General features: G+C 41.0%; 1 protein-coding gene across 1 annotated transcript in view; it reads right to left on the minus strand.

The window, feature by feature from the left end:
• adcy6b (adenylate cyclase 6b) overlaps nucleotides 1-19,093 on the minus strand; it is a 69,042-nt gene that overhangs the window by 16,301 nt on the left and 33,648 nt on the right. Inside the window, exons 4-9 of the mRNA XM_072697498.1 lie at nucleotides 9,813-9,962; nucleotides 8,684-8,805; nucleotides 6,605-6,716; nucleotides 3,419-3,546; nucleotides 2,016-2,174; nucleotides 290-431 (exon numbers count right to left, since the gene is read on the minus strand). Of these exons, the coding sequence (XP_072553599.1) occupies nucleotides 290-431; nucleotides 2,016-2,174; nucleotides 3,419-3,546; nucleotides 6,605-6,716; nucleotides 8,684-8,805; nucleotides 9,813-9,962 (813 nt within the window). The remainder of the gene's footprint in view (nucleotides 1-289; nucleotides 432-2,015; nucleotides 2,175-3,418; nucleotides 3,547-6,604; nucleotides 6,717-8,683; nucleotides 8,806-9,812; nucleotides 9,963-19,093) is intronic.

Consider the following 19,093-nt stretch of genomic DNA (forward strand, 5'->3'; position numbering starts at 1 on the left):
TTATGTTGAAAAGTAACAACGTAGATACAAGATTATGTTTGTGTGACAGCGGCGATATACACTTATACAGTACAACAAAGCTTTCTCAGATCCCAGCTCAGAAAACCAGAGCCAGCTATGCTACAGCATTCCTGGAGCAGAGAGAGGTAAAAGTCTTTCTCAGGGGTGAAACAGTAGCAGCTTAGCAGAGCTGAGTATTGAACCCACAACTTTCTGATCAACAACCCAGCACTCTGACCCCTGTACGTCAGAAAGCCTAGACACATTCACATGTGGTGTCTCAACGGACCCGTTTCTGGCTGCAGCCGAGTACGAGGAAGGTCTCTATGTTGTTGTCTTTGAGGTACGCGTTCCTTTCTCCTCCGAATCCCGGCTCCACCTCGTAGTCTCCATTCAGATACTGTAGTGTAGCTTTGGTGATGTGGATGCGTCTGTGGAGATTCACAACACACTACAGATGTTTTATTCAGCATTTCAAGAAGAAAGCATCAAACGATCGATACAACTTATTTTCTTCTTTTTTAACTCATCTGCACTCGTAAATATAAAGGTGCTACAAAGGAAGAAGAAAAGACATAAGATGTATGTGTGAAGAACCGTTTAAAGGTTTAAGGAAGTAAATGTAAAGATTCTTTAAAAATGTAAAGATTCTTCAAAAAAAAAATATTTCTAGCATTGCTGAAAGAACCCTTTATAGTAGGGTTGTGTATTGGTAAGAACCTGGCAATACGGTACGTGTTACAAATCACTTGTACATGATTCTGTAAATTGTGATAAAATAGAATAAAATTTTAGAAAACCATCATAGTATTAAAAAACACCATTATTAGCATAAAATCTGGGGAAACCAAAAGTTGACTTTTTATCCAATCAGAACAGTTGGATCTAAAGACAGACTACTACATTGCTCTGTGGTCTGGATTTCAACACAAACTGAACCACTGTCCACCACCAATCATTACATATAAATTATTTATTAAGAATTGATAGTGTTTTTAATAATCGATACAGTACTGCAAAGCATAATATCGCGATACTTCAATATAGCAATACTTCTACATAGTGATACTTTCTTACACCCTAATTTTGAAGCACTGTTTATTTCCATCCTTACATAATTCCGGTCAAGTTTATCATTTTCTGCAGGAACATTGTAAGATTCTACCATATTAAACCAGCAGCAATTCTCTATTGTCTATCTTCGCCGTCCAATGACAAACATGTATCTCCAAAATGGTGATTTTACCAGAGAAATAAACATGGTCTTAACTTTGAATAGACGTTCATGTAAAATAAGAGCTTATTCCTGGTCATTCACACAGTGTAGAGCAACTACAAGGTTCAAACCATGCAGAAAACTAAAAACGGACAAAAATTGAGATACATGGTTTTCATTGGACAGCAGCGCTATATTATATAAACACTATATGGACAAAGATTCTGGGACACCTGCTCATTCATTTTCTTCTGAAATCAAGGGTATTAAAAAGTTGATCCTGCTTTTGTTGGGAGTACTGTGTCCACTGTCCAGGGAAAAGGGCTTTCTACTAGATTTTAGAGGATTTGCTGTGAGGATTTGATTGCAGTCTTTGGCAAGAGTATTAGTGAGGTCAGGATGTTTGATGATCACCACCACACCTCATCCCCATCTCCCCAACTTATCCCAAAATATTAGATAGAGCACCACCATCATTCCAGAGAACACAGTTCTTCCACTAAACTTTTTACCCCTCTAGCCCACACCTGGCATTAGGCAGCATGGTGCCAATCGGCTCACGTTCATCCTATCCAAAGAGTTCTATTCTATTGGCAGTACTTCTCTATAGGGACTAGACAGGAAGAGTGCAACGTAAAGTAGCTAAATGCCCACTAACTATTGGACACATTTATGTGTGTGATTCTGAAGTGTTAAGCAGAAGAGCACGTATTGTAGCAGTCAGTCTGTTCCGAATGATCCTTCACAGTCTTGTGTGGTGTCAGTGGGTCTTTTCTGGGTGAATGGTGTTCAGGCTCACCCTGCTTTGCCTCCAGCCTCCATCTGGTTGGCCAATGTGACGTCGTTGGACCAGACATCAAACTGCCATTTACGCAATCCCAGCACCCCGCAGTGCACACGCCCGCTGTGGATCCCCACCCGCATATTCACATTCACTCCTGTCACCTCTCTCACCAAGCTGCGAACACACACATACAGACACACACACACACATGTCATACACAAAGCAGGAAAATAGAGTACTTGTATATAATAACATTAAAATCATATCTCTATTAGCAGAAATGTGTTTAAAGGTGCCAAATAATGCATTTATTGAGTATTTTGAATATTTGACTTTACTTAGACAAGCCTATTTCCCACCCTGTTGTTTTGCCTCAAAATAAAACACAGATAAATAAATAGGTTTGTAAAAAAAACAAAAAAAACACCAGCTCTGATTTGTTGGCTGATTTACGGCACTTTAATGGCTCAAAGGAGCTGCATATTGTAGCACAGTTTTAACACTGTACTACAAAATACTGGATAGTGTTCCCTGTCCTCTAAAGCCACTGTAGCCGGGTTAGCTTTTTGCCCCCATTTGTTCCCCAGGTTTATCTTTCTTGAGTATTATGGGTAAAAAATAAGCCGGTGCTTCCCCTCCTGATGTGTGTTTAGCTTAAGTGTACTGGAGGTAGTCTAGTTTGTTCTCGAGGGAGCAGACAAAGGAGAGAGGAGAGAGCAAAAGCTAGTGTCAGTTGCACAGAACCTTTGTTTGTCCTCAATATTTAGTTTCATCATATGCCGTATGACATTTGACCTCATTGCGGAACACTGACACAGGAAAAGCCAAGGTTGCAAGGTTTGGTTCACGCAGCAACCCGTATTTCCATAACTAGCAGAGTCTGGAGGTGCTGAGCTGCTCTCCAGTATCAAGAACACCATATTCTCCTGAAGTCACCGTCATGTTTTACTGTTTCGCCAGCTTTGACTATAGGACTTTCTCTGGTGGGCAGGGGGGTGTAATAAGAAGATCAGAATGTCAGGATGATGCTGAGATACTCTGCTGAAAAGCAGCTTTTTACTGCATTTTATTTATTTACAGAAATGACTCTTATGTTTTTCTGAACCCAGGAGGATTTTGTCCCGGTTTTACTGATCTAAAGGTGGAAATTGAACTGTACCAATTTTGGAACGTTAGAAATGATTACAATCATATATAACCATATAGTAAAATTCAATAAAGTAATTTAATTAATTAATTAATTAATTAAATTCATTTAGACAAAAACAAATTTTAATGTTTAATATATAATGTATTATCATTTTAAATGTTTTTATAATATATATATATATATATATATATATATATATATATATATATATATATATATATATATATAATAATATTAATCGAAGTACAAGTAAAAACAGCAGACTTACGAGATGGCCTCGATCATGTCCACGCCCATCTCCACACAGCAGTGAGCATGGTCCGCTCTGGGCTCAGGCAAGCCTGACACACAGTAGTAACAGTCCCCCAGGATCTTTATCCGCAGACAGTGGTTTTCCTAACACCACACACACACAAATAGATAATATTGAGTATGCATATAAAAGTTTGAAATATTGCATAAACAAAGCACAAGACAGTATCATAAGGCGATGTCTGTATAACAACACCTGAAGAGAATAGCTTTTATTATAGCCTTAAATGTGCTTCACAAATCAACACACTGTAGCTGTGACTGTTCCTACAGCAGTGGTTCTGACATCCCCTGTTACTGTGTTGCTGCTGAGATATGCACAGCACGTACAAACCTGTTTGTTTATTTCTCTGCCTGCACTGATAAGGTTGTAAAAGATGATCAGACCAGCTCAAAGCTTCATATAATGAAGGTTAGTTTATGCTATCTGCAGCAGAGAGAGTTACGAAGGAATGCAGAAGTTCTAAAGTTAACCTGAATTAAAAATATACTTTTTTTTTACCCTCAGACATTTCAGTTCCCTGGTCATCGTAAGCATGACTCGACATATCACTTATCACACCCTCAGTAACTACAAGGGCTTCTGCGCAGTCTGGTGGGGCTGTTCTTCGGTAATATAAGTTTTAACAACACTTTCGGCCCACCGGCAGGACATATGCTGTTTAAGGGGGTTAAAGATAAAGGGCTAAAGGGTCCTGCGTTGTGACAAGCGCCCTGTTTTGGCTTTAAAAGGTGACAATTGATGCAATTAATGATGTGGTGCCACAGCTCTAGACGTCTAGTGGTTGTGTCACGTTAAATAATTTCATCCACATTAAAGGAGTTTTCTTCTCAAAGTGAAAAATACTGGTAGGAGATTATAATAACGCAATATTAATATTAAATATAAAATGCACTCCGTTTAAGACTGTTATCTTATTTTTGCCATTAAACAGTCCATCCAACAAAATAGGAGCTTGTTGCAGCAGTGATATACTACACATTTTTTATGTAATTATTGTTAAGATAATATTTTCATAATTTTGACTGAGCATGTCAGAATAATTTAATTATAATAACTTATCAGAATAATGTATTTTTTATCTCTAAATAGTTTTCCGTTCTTAAAAAAGTAACTGTAAGAGTAATTAATTTGAGATAATACACATCTACTAGTATATCTGCTAATGCCTGGCTCACACACCATGACAATCAGGCCGATTCTGAGGCCGATTCGCTTCTCACAAATCAAGCGCAAAAGGTCTGCCGATATCAGGGTGATCTTAGGCAATGAAGATCTCTGGTGTGGAACACGATGTTGCCTGAAACACTGTCAGTGTACTTATATATGTCTTCACCTCATGTCCAAATATTTGTGGACACCCCTTCTAACGAATGCGTTTAGTTACTTTAAGTGCACCCATTGCTGACACAGATGTGCAAATGCACACACACAGCTTGGCTAGTCCCTGTAGAGAAGTACTGCCGATAGAACAGGACTACATATCTCTCTGGAGCAGATAAACATGAAGGTGGGATGATGATCATCCAACACCCTGACCTCACTAAGGCTCTTGTCGCTGAATGCAATCAAATCCTCACAGCAATGCTCCCAAATGTAGAAGAAAGCCTTCTTCCCTGGACAGTAGAGACAGTTACTCCAACAAAAGCAGCATTAACTCTTTTGATATTAGAAAAAACACTGAACAAGCAGATATCCCAATACTTTTGACCATATAGTGTATGTATGTATGTATGTATATATGTGTGTGTGCATTTACCTCAAGCTTGTGTTGTGTTATGTATAAGCCCTGTTGACCCTGCAGTCACACACCTATGAGCTCACAGACATAACTGAAGGCCCTATAACAGTGATCTGGATTTTTGCATGTAGGGGACAGTGAATAAGGCCCAGTTTCAGACACAGCTCTAGTTTGACTTCCGCCTGTTCCCACAATGAAGCAGTTTGTGAAAAAACTGCTGTGAGGTTTTGCACGATCTGAAAGTGTGTGGTATTTCATTCAGGGCAGATCGTGCAGTGCTGGATTTTTGAAACCTGTATTCTGGGCCAGGCATTAGTTAGATTAGCGCTATTAGCGTTAACTTAGCGAGGGAAAACTCATTATTTTGAGGTCAAAAGTTGGAATTAGGATTTAAAAATCAAAGATACCATATAAAACAGGCTTGCATACAAAACTGCAACAGCACATCCTGCTATTCTGACCACTGGCCAGCACGTCCTCTGATTTTTGATTACATACCACCCATCCAACCATTTTTATTTATTTATTTTTATCAGCTTCTTCTTGTTCAGGGTAGCAGTAGGGTTCCGCAGCCTACCCGGAATCATTTGGTGCAAGACAGAAATACCCCTCTGGACAGGTTGCCAGTCAATCACAGAGTACCACACACAACCATTCTCTTACACACTCACACCTAGGGGCAATGTGGCATGGCCAATTCATCTATCATGTACATTGTTGGGTGTCAGGAGGAAACCTGGATGCCTGCACAGACATGGGGAGAACACACAACTCAAGGCATGGATTGCACCCACAACCCCATGCCCCCTGGACCTGCAGCGTTACCATGCTGCCTTAATAATAATCAATAAAATCTCATATAAAATATTTCACCTCCCCTTCCTCTATCCCCACCCATCACCCACCACCTCAGAGATCCTTCCTCATTGCGTATTTCACCCAGAATTACTTCACAGAAATGCCTGTTATTCCAGACATTAGCATTTGGGTTGATTTTAATATAATTATTAACCCCTTAACACCCCAAGGCTTATTACACAGTAAGGTGTATTACTCAGTAACTACAGTGACTTCTATATGAACTGGTGGGGCTATTCTCTGGTAACAGAAGAGGTTAACCTGTTATTACATTACTTTAATAAAAAATAAGGTAACTGCAATTAAGTGATTATTTTACTCTGCCAAAGTGAAAACAGGGCCAGCATATTGTATTTCCAGCAGTGGGACCATAACAGCTATCAATGCCTCATCAAGGAAAAGACTCAGGCTCGTATGATGATCCATGAATTTGCAATAAAAGATAGATTTAATCGAGTAAAACCCACGAGACATAATATGGCAGAGGTAGGAGCTCAGCTCAGGCTTGTGGGCTTAATTAGGAGTTGATGGTGTTTGCTTACCCAGGCTAATTTGTCAAAACGAGCGAAAAGTTCATTAAGTGTCATCACCAGCTCCTGGGCAGTGCACTGCGATGCCAGGCTTGTGAATCCTTCGATGTCTGCAAAGAGGATGCTGCACAAAAAAAGAGGAGGCAAGGACAAAAAGACAGACAGAGAGAAAGTGGATCAATAATTATGCAAGTCCCATGTCTGGGTCATGGTGGTTAGTGTGAAGGGCTATGTTTAAGAAGCATCCTTTCAATCGCGGTACAGATTGGAGATGGGTCACTGTCAATGAAGCAGACCATTCCTCAGTCAGGGAAGAAAAAACAGAAGCTGGCCGGCCTCCTTAAAGAGCTCATATCCACTGAGCCTGGAGGTGCTCATCAACAACAATTTAAAGGTGACAGAATGAAGCCAACAAGAGCACGCCGTGCTGAGGGGCAACAGATGGCACTGTTCCGTTCCCGGAGCTCGCTGCTGGGAAAATTTAAAACATTTGGCGAGAAGCTTCCCTGCCCTCGTAGTAAAGCTGGGCAATTTTACGCACTGAACTCTTCCTCAGCAAATGTGCCACAGATGCTACGAGCTGGAGAGGATTGTAATGGGCCCTCTCTCTACTCTCAAACAACCACTGGATCTTAAAGAAACCTGTTCATGAGGCTTGTAACAAACTCACAGTGCTGTTTACCTCTCTTCAGATGATGAGTTACCTGCACGGCAGTGAGGCAGCGAGGCAGTGCAAGTTCAAGACTCGTCTCCTTTAATAAAGAGGCTTCTGAATGTTGCTGCCCCAGTTATTTCTAAATGAGGCTGAACGTTTTTTATATTCTATTTTGTGTTATAAACAGGGTTGGAATGAGACAGAACCGAGATTACATATTCAGAATAGAGAGGTTAATTAAGAGCCAAAGTACCATATAAGCCCACTTGCTAATTGGCAACTTCACAGGAGACTGTCAATGAAAGTCATTGAATGTAATAATATTTTTTTCCAAGTCATTGTGGAGTGTTTCTATTGGTCCATTTATCATGAAATTCCAAATACACTGCCAGATTCACACTGGTCAAAAGTGAAAAAATGTAGATACAAGGTAGTATATGGAGTCCTGGTGGGTCGGTCTCCAGCCAAATTTGGTAGCTGACCTACTTAAACACCCATTCGTGCTAGGTAATAAACTGAGCAGTTGAATCAGGTGTGTATGAGTAGGGTACGTACCAAACTTTGCTAGAGACCGCTTTGCTGGAGTTGTGCGCCCCTGTTCTATAGCATCTGTGACAGTAATGATATATGACTTTGATAAGTCTTACTTCACTTTAATTGGGTTTGTTGTGGTATTTTATATGGAAGACTTTCAAAAAAACAAACAGAGGAACTCAGTTTCACGAGTGGAGAATACATATATATATATATATATATATATATATATATATATATATACATATACACAGTATATATTTTCATACACACAATATAGTATAATGTAGTAATACACAGTCATAGCCAGTTAGCATACTTTCACCCTGTTTGTCAATAGTCAGGACCCCACAGGACCACCACACTGGAGTGTTTAAACACGGTGTCCACTCACTGTCCGCATCAGACTATCAGACACCCCTACCTAGTTGGTCCACCTTGTAGATGTAAAATCAGACAGCTCATCTGTTGCTGCACAGTTAGAGTTGGTCATCCTCTAGTCCTTCATCAGTGGTCACAGGACGCTGTTGGCTGGTTGGTGGACTATTCTCAATGCACTCGTACCAGCCTTGCACACACTAACACACCACTACCATGTCAGTGTCGCTCCATGAATGACCCACCACCCAAATAACACCTGCTCCGTGGTGGTTCTGTGAGGTCCTGACCATTAAAAAACAGGGTGAAAGGAGGCTAAAGGAGTATGCAGAGAGTGTCCATATATGGTAAGTGGAGCTGATAACCAGGGGTGGTCATAGCATTCTGATTTGACTGTGTATTTACTTCTGTACAGTGTTAATAGACTATTTACGTCTATTCTCGCCTTGATTGTCCAACAGACTAAAACAACTTCTTACTTAGATGTAATAATGACTTCCTCTCCTGATGAACTGTTTATTTACCTGACATTGTCGTGTTTCTGGATGTAGATCTTGTGGAACATCATATCTTCCTTTTTGGCATTGATGTCTGCCTTCATCTCCATGGCAACATGCCTTGGCAATACTGAAAGCAGCAGGCGCTCCTGGAAAGTGTTACAGAGGGAAGCATGTGCTTATGCATATGGGAGCAGTTGGGTGAGAGTCAGAGGGTTTTAATTGTTTTCATAAACTGTGAGCTCTTTCTAAGGACAGCATTCTTTTGTGTTTGGAAAAAAAAAGCAAAGAGAAAGTGATGACATATGGAGTCGCTGATTACTAAGACTGAGCAGTTCTGCTGTATGCAGTGCAGAGAAATACCATAGCACTACAGCATGAAAAAAAGACATGGGACAAAGGTTTGGGCACCCTGCATGGTCAGTACTCAGTACTTAGTAAGTAAGCACAGAGTGCTTGTAGTTCTTGTTTAGAAGACTTGCACCCGTTCTTCCTTACAAAAGGGTTCCAGTTCTGTGAGATTCTCAGGCCGTCTCGCTGCACTGCTCCTTTGAGGTCTATCCATGGATTTTGATAATGTCCAGGTCTGCAGAAGACTGTAAGGGCCATGGCAAAACCTTCAGCTAGTGCCTTTTGAGGTAAGAACCTTATCCTTCTGTAGAAGCTCATCCACTTTTCATCTTCACCTTTTTCTCCAGACTGTGGGAAGTTTGCTGGCAGAATTTGATTGTATTCAACAGAATCCATTCTTCTTTCTACCAGTGAAACGTATCTTGTGCCACTGGCTGCAGCACAAACCCAAAGCATTGACCCTGTGCTTAACAGTTGAAAGGTCTTCTCTTCATGAAATTCTTCACCTCTTCTTGTTCTTCAAACATACATTCTGAAGCTGAATTCTGTGGTGAGTTTCCTTTTCAATTTGATTCTTCCATGAAGGTCATATTTGTGCAGGTGTTGCTGCACAGTAGAATAGTGCACCAGCACTCCAGAATCTGCTGCATTGTCCCGAAGGTCTTCTTATGGCCTTCTTCTTCTGCAACTTTATGCCTTTTTAGAGATCAGTCCATCTTCTACACACCTAAATACTCACAGTAACAGACATTGCGAGCCAGGGAGTTGCCATGTATGTGATGTGTCACCAAATGTGTGTTTGTACCTGCTGCTGGTTCTCTCTCTGCAGGTGTATTCTGGCCTGTATATATCCTCTGGTCTCCTTGAAGGCCTGTCTCTGAGACACCTCAGCTGGGTAGTGTGTGCAGATGCCAACGATGTTAGTGCACAGGAAGATCAGTCCATTTGCACATAGCTGCAGTTCAGAGGAGAGAGAGACACACACACACACACACACACAAAAAGAGAGAGAGAGAGAGAGGGAGAGAGAGGTAAGTTTACTAATGCTAACTGAACGTTTAAAGACACCTAGCTTTCAAAATGCTTTTAAGACATACACTATATGTCCAAATGTTTGTAGACGCCAATTCTAATGAATGCATTTAGCATCTTTTAAGTTGCACCCAATGCTGACACAGATCTGCAAATGCACACAATCACATGCAGCTTGTCTAGAACCTGTAGATAAGTACAGCCAATAGAATAGGACTCTCTGGAGCAGTTGAACATGAACCTATTGGCACCATGCTGCCTAATGCCAGGCGTGGGCTAGAGGGGTATTAAGCCCACCAGCATTGAGATGTGGAGCAGTGGAAGAACTGTGTTCTCTGGAATGATGATTGGTGCTCCATCCAATACCTTTGGGATGAGTTGGAGAGTTTGGGATGAGGTGGGGTGGTGATCATCCCAACCTTACTAACACTCCATAATCTAGTAGAAAGCATTCCCTGGATAAAGGAGATATATGGGCTCCAACAAAAACAGGATAAACTGTTTTTTTGTTTTTTTTTTAATAGTCTTGATTTTGAAAGTAACAACAAATGAACAGGTGTCCCAATACTTTAGCCCATACAGTGTATGAGCATTCTGTTTTCCTTTTTTCGTTTTGTTACCATAACTTAACATATTAAAGACTAACGTATGTATATTTACAGGGAAAGCTTTCATACACAAGTACATACTGTATTTAGGACAGTATTAGTCCTCGGGAATAACGTCAAACCCCACACTCAGACCTTTCAGGGTTTTCTCATAGTGAAACCTTTTCAACCCAGTTTCCCAGTTTCAATATGAGCCTCTTTTAACAGCAGTTTCCTGGTAGAACACAGACAGATTACACTGTGTCATGATGAAAAATCACTTTCCGAGTCTAGATAAAACCCCCAGTGCACTATACTGGTAGGTGCTAACCTGCTAATCCACTTTGGCCTGACTGATATGGAAGGTTTGAGACCCATCTATCACTTTTTGAGGGGCTTTTTTTAAAAAGTTGGATCTTAAACTTCAGAATTGTCAGAACTGGCCAGTTCTATTTCAGTGGGGTCCAATTATCCAGTAAGCCCAGTTGTAAAAATGTTTAGTCCACTGGATTGAGATTGAAAGTCGCGAGCAGACAAGAGTCAATCATGCTGGAAAAAAAAAGAAACTTGTTACACTGGTTCTATGACCTGGATCAGCACCTGCTGATGCCTATCAGCTTTGGGGGTTGCTGCAGAGAAGGGAGGGTCTAAGGAACGCGAGTGTAACACGGGCTGCTGGATAATCTGTGAGCCACTGAATGACTCAGTAAAAAAAGCTCATTCCCCAGTGCTAGATAAGGCTACTATTACACACTGCCCCAGAGGCTGAATAAAAGGCCACACACATGACCATGGCGAAAATGCATCACTCACACAAGCTGACCGTGAATGTGAGCAGGTAGCAGGTCAAAAGTTGACAGAATATAGTACCAGCCTAAAGCTTGGATGCACCTGCTTATAAAAGGGGTTGTCTTCCTATAATTTTCCACATTTTAATGATAACAGAGTAATAAATGCAGAACAAACCAATAAGTTTACTCAAAATCCTCTAGTTTTTACTTTAGCATCCCTCATTTTGCCTCTAGGCATTCTTTCAAGCAGAGGAGCCACTTGAGACGCTTTTCCAAAAAAAAAACACAAAAGACCTTGTGTGCTGCTGAAAACCACTTTCAGAAATAAACCCTTGCAGACACACAGGCATCATTTCAACAGTGTTATATTTGTCTTAAAATTATGAGCCCCTAAAGTCGACCTGCAGTGGTTTACTTCTTAGTTTTTGCTCATATGAAACACAATTATTCAGAAATGATCATTTAAAAGACAAAATTCTCATTTCCCTGTAATCTTCCTCCAGGTTTGGGATTGTTATCCTGCCGTAAAAAACATCCTCTTTTACGTCCTTCAGAGTGATGTTGCAGAATTTGCTGGTATTTGAAGGAGTCCATTCTTCCCTCAGTGAAATGTAGCCCTTGCCACTGGCTGCAACACAAGCTTTTTGGATTTTTGCTTATGTCACCATGCACCAGCAGGAAGGGAAAATACAGCATTTCTGATGCAGCTGAACTGGTTTAAGCAGAACATGTTTTGGCCATTGTCTTACATTCCTAAGGCAAGATCACCTGCAAATTATGACTGACCTTTTCCAAGAGTCACCCTGACCATGTATTCGTACCAAAGAAATGACTCCATAGCCGGGGAGCAAACCGTTTCTTATAGATGAAAAGGAAACCAATTTCTGCAGTGGTTGCTAGGTCGGTTGCTATGGTATTTTAGGTGGTTGCTATGGTGCTGCTAAGTGGTTGCTATGCTTTTGATTGATAGTTGGTATAGTATCCTAGGTGGTTGCTACGGTGTTGGTGCCGAGGGGATACTGCAGTTGATAGGTCTTATGAAGTTGCTTAGTGATTGCTAGGGTAGTATGGTGTGGCTAGGTGGTTGCTGTGGTGTTGCTCAGTGTATGGGATGGTGTTGCTAAGTGGTATGCCAGGTGCTTGCTATGGTGCCTTAGATGATTGCTACAGTGTTGAGAAGTGATTGCAGTGGTACTCCATATGGTTGGTTGGGTGTTGTCACACTTTTTCAAACCCCATTCATTCCTATGGGCAAAAAAAATGCCGTTGTCATGCGGAAACCATATGTCAGAGCAACACGATTCATACAAGCCTGACCCACACAATCAGAGCAAACAACCTGCAGTTGGAATTGTGTTGACATCTTGAAAAACTGCAGGATAAGTTAGCTGGCAAACATCCAGAAAAAAAAATAGGAATAATAATGAAACAAAAGAAGAATATAAATCAAATAACAATAAACTGTTAGAATAATTACCATAATTATATTGTCAGTGCTATTTAAGAGGGACACGACGAGCAAAAGTCTCCACATGTTCAAGTCTCTGGGGGCAGGGAGGGCCTCTGTCAGACTATTTTTTGACTGCATTTCTGTCTGCATCTAAATGTCTGTTTGCATCTAAATGTCTGTTTGCATCTAAATGTCTGTCTGCAAGTGTTTTTCTTATATGCTTTTTAAGCGTTCAAGCTTTGATCAGATGAGAATTTAACCTCTTCATGTGCGGGTCATTAAGATAAGAGTGGTGCCCGTAAAGCTGTCCCAGTATGTGCACAAGGTAACGGGCAGAGAGTGTCCCGGCTACTCTCAGACATACTCCTTATTTCCATTTCTTCTGCTGTGCTATTCATTATTCAGCACGTCAGTGACCGACCTGCTGGAATTAGCACTTCATATAAACTTCAAACCCAGCGCAGCATGTCCACTGAGAGCTGGCAGAAAGGAGGCCCTTCAGCTTCATACACACACACACACAGATATAGTACAGATCTACACACACAAATGCAGAGGAGTAGAAGGCATAGCAGCTGGATGAGGTCATTCTGGATGTAGTAGAGAAAAAGAGCCAACAGCTATTCCTCTCCACTACTAAAGAAGTTTCACCTAAGTGTATTACAGCAGTTTCAGCCTCAGCCTTTTTTTTAGCTTTTACTGCTGCTCATGAAGGAGTGACAGGCCACAGCCAGCGAACACAAAACCATTATCAGGCTGAGGAGTGACATGACTGAATACACAAGAGGCCTGTTATGATTTCAGTTCTTTAACACACTTTCCTTCCACATGCCTCAGTGTTGTGGGTTGTTTTCGCTCGGCGAAAGCTATTCACAGCACGAGGTGCCACCACAGCTATTCAAATGCATTGAAAGAGAAATCTATTGAAAGAACAGCAGTGATGTAATGAGAGAAGCACTTGGAGCCTCCCCGCTCGGCGCTGCAGAGATCGACTCTTATCTCAAATCACTGCTAGCGTTCGGCGTGCTGAGATGGTATGCAGCCACACCTGTGAGTGTTCAAGAAAACACTTTTTTTGCATCTTCTCAGCACCCAGGCCTGACACACAGAATAAACAGAGTGCAATGCAATGCTGTCATCTATCCCAGGTGGTTGCTAAGGTGTATTTGAGTGGTTGCTAGTGTACTTGTATCATTGTAACATAAGAAGGCAGCACCCTGGTCTGACAAACAGAGTGAATTGTAATGTTATAAAGTATCGCAGGTGGTTGCTATGACATTGCTAAGTGGTTGCTAGATGGTTACTAAGTTACTAAACTATCTTAGTTGGTTGCTAGATGGGTGTTGTTAGGTGATTGCTATGATATTTCTGGGGGTTGCTAGAGTGCTGCTCCCCGGTGTTCGCTATGTTTCTAAGTGGTTGCTAGATGGGTGTCGTAGTGTTGGTGGTTGCTATTGCATTTCAGTAGGTTACTGTGGTGTAGCTAGGATGTTGCTAGGATGTTGCTAGGTGAAAAAAAAACACAGAAACCCAACTGAGACGAGTTTAGATGCTGATAGCACATCAAAAGGCAGTTACTGGTTGGCTGTGTATTGGATGGTCATTCTTCAGGCATCACAAAGGCCAATATTGTGATTAGGAGTACCGGAAATCTGCTGCACTAACATGTGGGGTGTATAATGTGTGTTTAGCTTATTGACACATCCACAGATTCAGGCTGAGACAGTAAAGCTCATCACAGATGGCCCCACAGGTGACAGCTGACCTTTCTGAGAGATACAGATATAAAGTAAACACACCCATTATTTCACGTTTAAATGCAGAAAGGTGATTTTTACTGGGGTGGGTATGAACAGGCAGGGGTGGGGGATGCCCCATATATCCACTTCCTTCCACTTCCGTTTGGTGTTATCTACAGCTTGCTGCTTTTCTAATTCTCTGCAAGCTCTGAGCAATGTGGGTGTAAAAGCTAAAAGCTATTACTTTCATTTAGAGTGAAGCACATAGTCTGAACCACTTTCAGATCCTCATTCTATTCATTATATTATAATTGTATTGTATTATTTTATTGTTATTTTCAGTTTTGCTGTTTTTTCTGCATAATTTTTCAAATATATTGTAGCCCATCAGCTAGTGATTTAGTTATAGTAGTGCACATGCTTATAGCTAATGAAAAACAGAAAATAACAAAAAAACAGTAATAACAAAATCAATAATAGCCATTATTATTATTATTATTATTATTAATACTACTGTTACACTCTAATAACAATAACAATAATTATTTCATTATTTTATTAATTTTAAAGCAATTAAATTTTTTATATTTGAAAATGACTACACAACTGCTAAAATGTTAGTCTAGGTGACTCTATTCTATATTATGATTAGTTTATATTAAAGGGTCTGTAAAACTGTAATCATTACTACATCTTTTTTACGTATGCTTACATGACTATAATGGTTCCACTGTAGTCTTTAGAATGAGATTTTACCATTTAAATAGAAAAAAATCCTTTCTGATGATTACCTTGAGGGCGGAGGAACATTTGCAAAACTAATTGCATTAATTAGCTGAAAAATAACTAGTTAGTGGCGTTATTATTATGTTAATCTTTTTCTAATATATTTCTTTTTCTTTCTTTTTTTTAACAATAACAACCAGGGGTGAAAAAAAATGAGATTCCCAAACTAAAAAAACACTCCCCAGGATTTTGATCCAACTGCCTGAACAGATCTACTGCTGGTTTAATTTAACTAGAGCCGTCCAGGCAGATCTGAACTTTCCATCTCTGGCAACAATACCAATAACAATAATAACCTGACAACGGTATGCAACATGAAACTTACTTTGCTCAGTCACAAGTTTTGGAATTAATTATTATAATTTACATACACATATAATTTACTTTCCACAGCAAAGTTCCACAACAGCAGGTACACTGTGATGGGAGGACAGAAATGGGATGGAGCTCAGTAAAGTAAAGTCCAGCACTTACCCAGCACTTGAAAAAGCAGCCTCAATTTATCCCCTTGACAACTAATGACACAGCACTGGGTTTGGAAAAAGGCCTTGTTTTGGAAAAAAAAGGAGGGCACACAAACATCTTCAGACTGAAGGGTCTAAACAGACGGGCAGGGAGAAGAGCAAAGCTCATCAGCCATCCATTTAGCTGAGATGACGCATTCGGCTCACATAATGCCTCCGCAAATGCGGCTCGTGTTGTTTGGATTCCCTCTGAGCTTTTTCCAAAAAAATCCCAAATTCTCAATCAAGGGGCCTTCACTGAAGTAAACACGGCCAATTGGTGAGGGAAGCAGAAATGAGCTAAGAGGCAAACTGCTTATGAAGATCCAGCAAAGAGATTTTATAACACTGCATTCATGGTTTGTTTGGAGATGGAAGTCATAATGAACAGCTGAAGAAACTGATATTTCTGAAAGCTGGCTGGAGAAAGCTGCCATGATTCTGAGTAAGCAGTGATGATGCTCTTCACAGCTGCAGTAGAGAGAGGGTGTTCTCATTCAAACTTCTTCAAGCAACACAAGCTAACTTAACTCTCAGTATTTAAAGAACTGAAATTTTAAGCTCCCGTCTATCTAAACATCAGGAGAACCAGGGCTGATAGAATTTAGAAATTTGTGACCTTTAGAATGAGGATAATGTTAAAACGAGGGGTTCACAATGATATGGGCATTGTATTTGTGTTGGCAAAATAATAACACCCAATTGAGTCAATGCCAGTTGAGTCCCAGCCGCTAGCAAGGACTCCCAGGGCTCTTATCTTACACACTGTGCATTGTGATGCTCATCGCTATCTTACACCCCGTCAACAGCCTATTTTCACGCCTTCCGCCTCATCATTAAACAGCAATGGTGCTTGTGAATACAGTGAGTCCAAGAAGTATTTGATCCCTTGCTGATTTTCTTCGTTGGCCCACTAATAAAGACATGATCATTCTATACTTTTAATGGTAGATGTATTCTTACATGGAGAGACAGAATATTAAAAAGAAAATCCAGAAAATAAATCTAAGGAATATATATTAATTGATTTGTATTTCATGGAGTGAAATAAGTATTTGATCCCTTAGTATTCATTAGCAGTTCTGGCTTTTACAGACCAGTTAGACACTCCCAATCAACTTGTTACCTGACCTGAAGCCACCTGTTCTCACTAATCACTTGTGTGAAAAACACCTGTCCACAGAATCAGACAGATCACACAGATTTCAAGTCTCCAACATGGGTAAAACCAAAGAGCTGTCACAGGACCTCAGAGTCAGAATTGTTGACCTTCACAAAGCTGGAATGGGCTACAAAAAGATTAGTAAGGTGTTGGATGTGAAAGTAACAACTATTGGTGCAATTATCAGAAAGTTTAAAGAGTATAACATGACAATCAACAGACCTCGGCCCGGTGCTCCAAAGAAGATTTCGCCTCGTGGGGTGGCAATGATGCTGAGAACAGTCAGAAATCGTCCTGCAACCACTCGGCAGGAGTTAGCAAATGACCTGAAGGCAGCTGGGACCACAGTTTGCAAGGAAACAATTGGCAACACTTTGCGCAACAATGGATTCACATCCTGCAGTGCCCGAAAGGTACCCCTGCTGAAGAGAGCACATGTGGAGGCGCGCCTCAAGTATGCCAATGATCATTTGAAAGATGAACCAAGTTATTGGGAGAAGGTTTTGTGGTCAGACGAGACCAAAATTGAACTTTTTGGCCTCAACTCCACCCGCCATGTGTGGAGGAAGAAAAATGCTGCCTATGACCCCAAGAACACTGTGCCCACCGTCAAGCATGGAGGTGGAAGCATAATGTTTTGGGGGTGTTTCTCTGCCAAGGGTACAGGGCTACTTCACCGCATCACTGGGAAGATGGATGGAGCCATGTACCGCACAATCCTGAGGGACAACCTCCTCCCCTCTGCCAGGGATCTGAAAATGGGCCGTGGTTGGGTCTTCCAACATGATAACGACCCTAAACATACAGCAAAGGCAACAAAGGATTGGCTCAAGAAAAATCACATTAAGGTCATGGAGTGGCCCAGCCAGTCGCCAGACCTCAATCCGATCGAAAATCTATGGAGGGAGCTGAAGGTCAGAGTTGCCAAGCGACAGCCCACCAACCTTCATGATTTAGAGAGGATCTGCAAAGAAGAGTGGGCCAAAATTCCCCCTGGTGTGTGTGCTAAACTTGTGGTTAACTACAACAAACGTCTCACCGCTGTGCTTGCAAACAAAGGCTTTGCCACTAAGTATTGAGTGTGTTTGGCAAGAGGGATCAAATACTTATTTTCCTCATTGAAATACAAATTAATTAAAATATATTCTTTAAAATTATATTCTGGATTTTTGTCTTGATATTCTGTCTCTCCATGTTAGAATATATCTACCATTAAAAGTGCAGAAGGATAGTGTCTTTATTAGTGGGCAAACAAAGAAAATCAGCAAGGGATCAAATACTTCTTGGACTCACTGTATATCTACGCTGCTCTCGAAATGAGGTGTGTTCAGGTCAATTTCTGGCATATTGATATACGTACTGACTGAAAACAGCCTAGGCAGACGTCGACAGTCAGACGTTCGTTGCTATCTTGGAACTAAATTGTCAACACAGGCGCGTGTAGCCCAATGCACATTCACCCCCTGCTTGTTATGCACACATGGACACACAGCGGTGCACAAACCCATAGCGAGTGCCAGTTGGCAGCTTTGCAAGCTTTTCCATCAACAATACACTCCTGCTGGTTCCGTAAATGACCCTGCCCGCGCACCTTCACAGCGTGAACGAGCAGGTAGCTGCGCCACTGGTCTGCCAAAGTCAGACCGCTACTGGCTCTTAAAGGGAATGACAAGTGACACGTGACACATTTACTGCAAACTATGGATGGAACACAATACTGGACGTAAAATTACTCTACACACTCTGGAAATGCAACATGGCTTAAGATTGGATTCAGAAAGGCGATTGGGAACGGGCTGTACTGCACACATGTGTTAAAAATGTGTTAGAGCCCTGCTTTACTCTTTTAAGCCCCAGGCGAGCGCCTACAAGGAAAGTAGTGTTTCGCAATATCGCACAGCACACTTACTCTCAAACATGAAGATGGCAAAAAGGCTTCAGTGATGCTATACACCTGCAAACCTTCATATCCCTATATCCCTAAACCTTGCAATGGACAGTCCTGTAAAGAACCACTTTTTGTAAATGAGATGTGT

This window comes from Salminus brasiliensis, chromosome 14 (assembly GCF_030463535.1).
Source record: "Salminus brasiliensis chromosome 14, fSalBra1.hap2, whole genome shotgun sequence".
Lineage (NCBI taxonomy): Eukaryota > Metazoa > Chordata > Actinopteri > Characiformes > Bryconidae > Salminus > Salminus brasiliensis.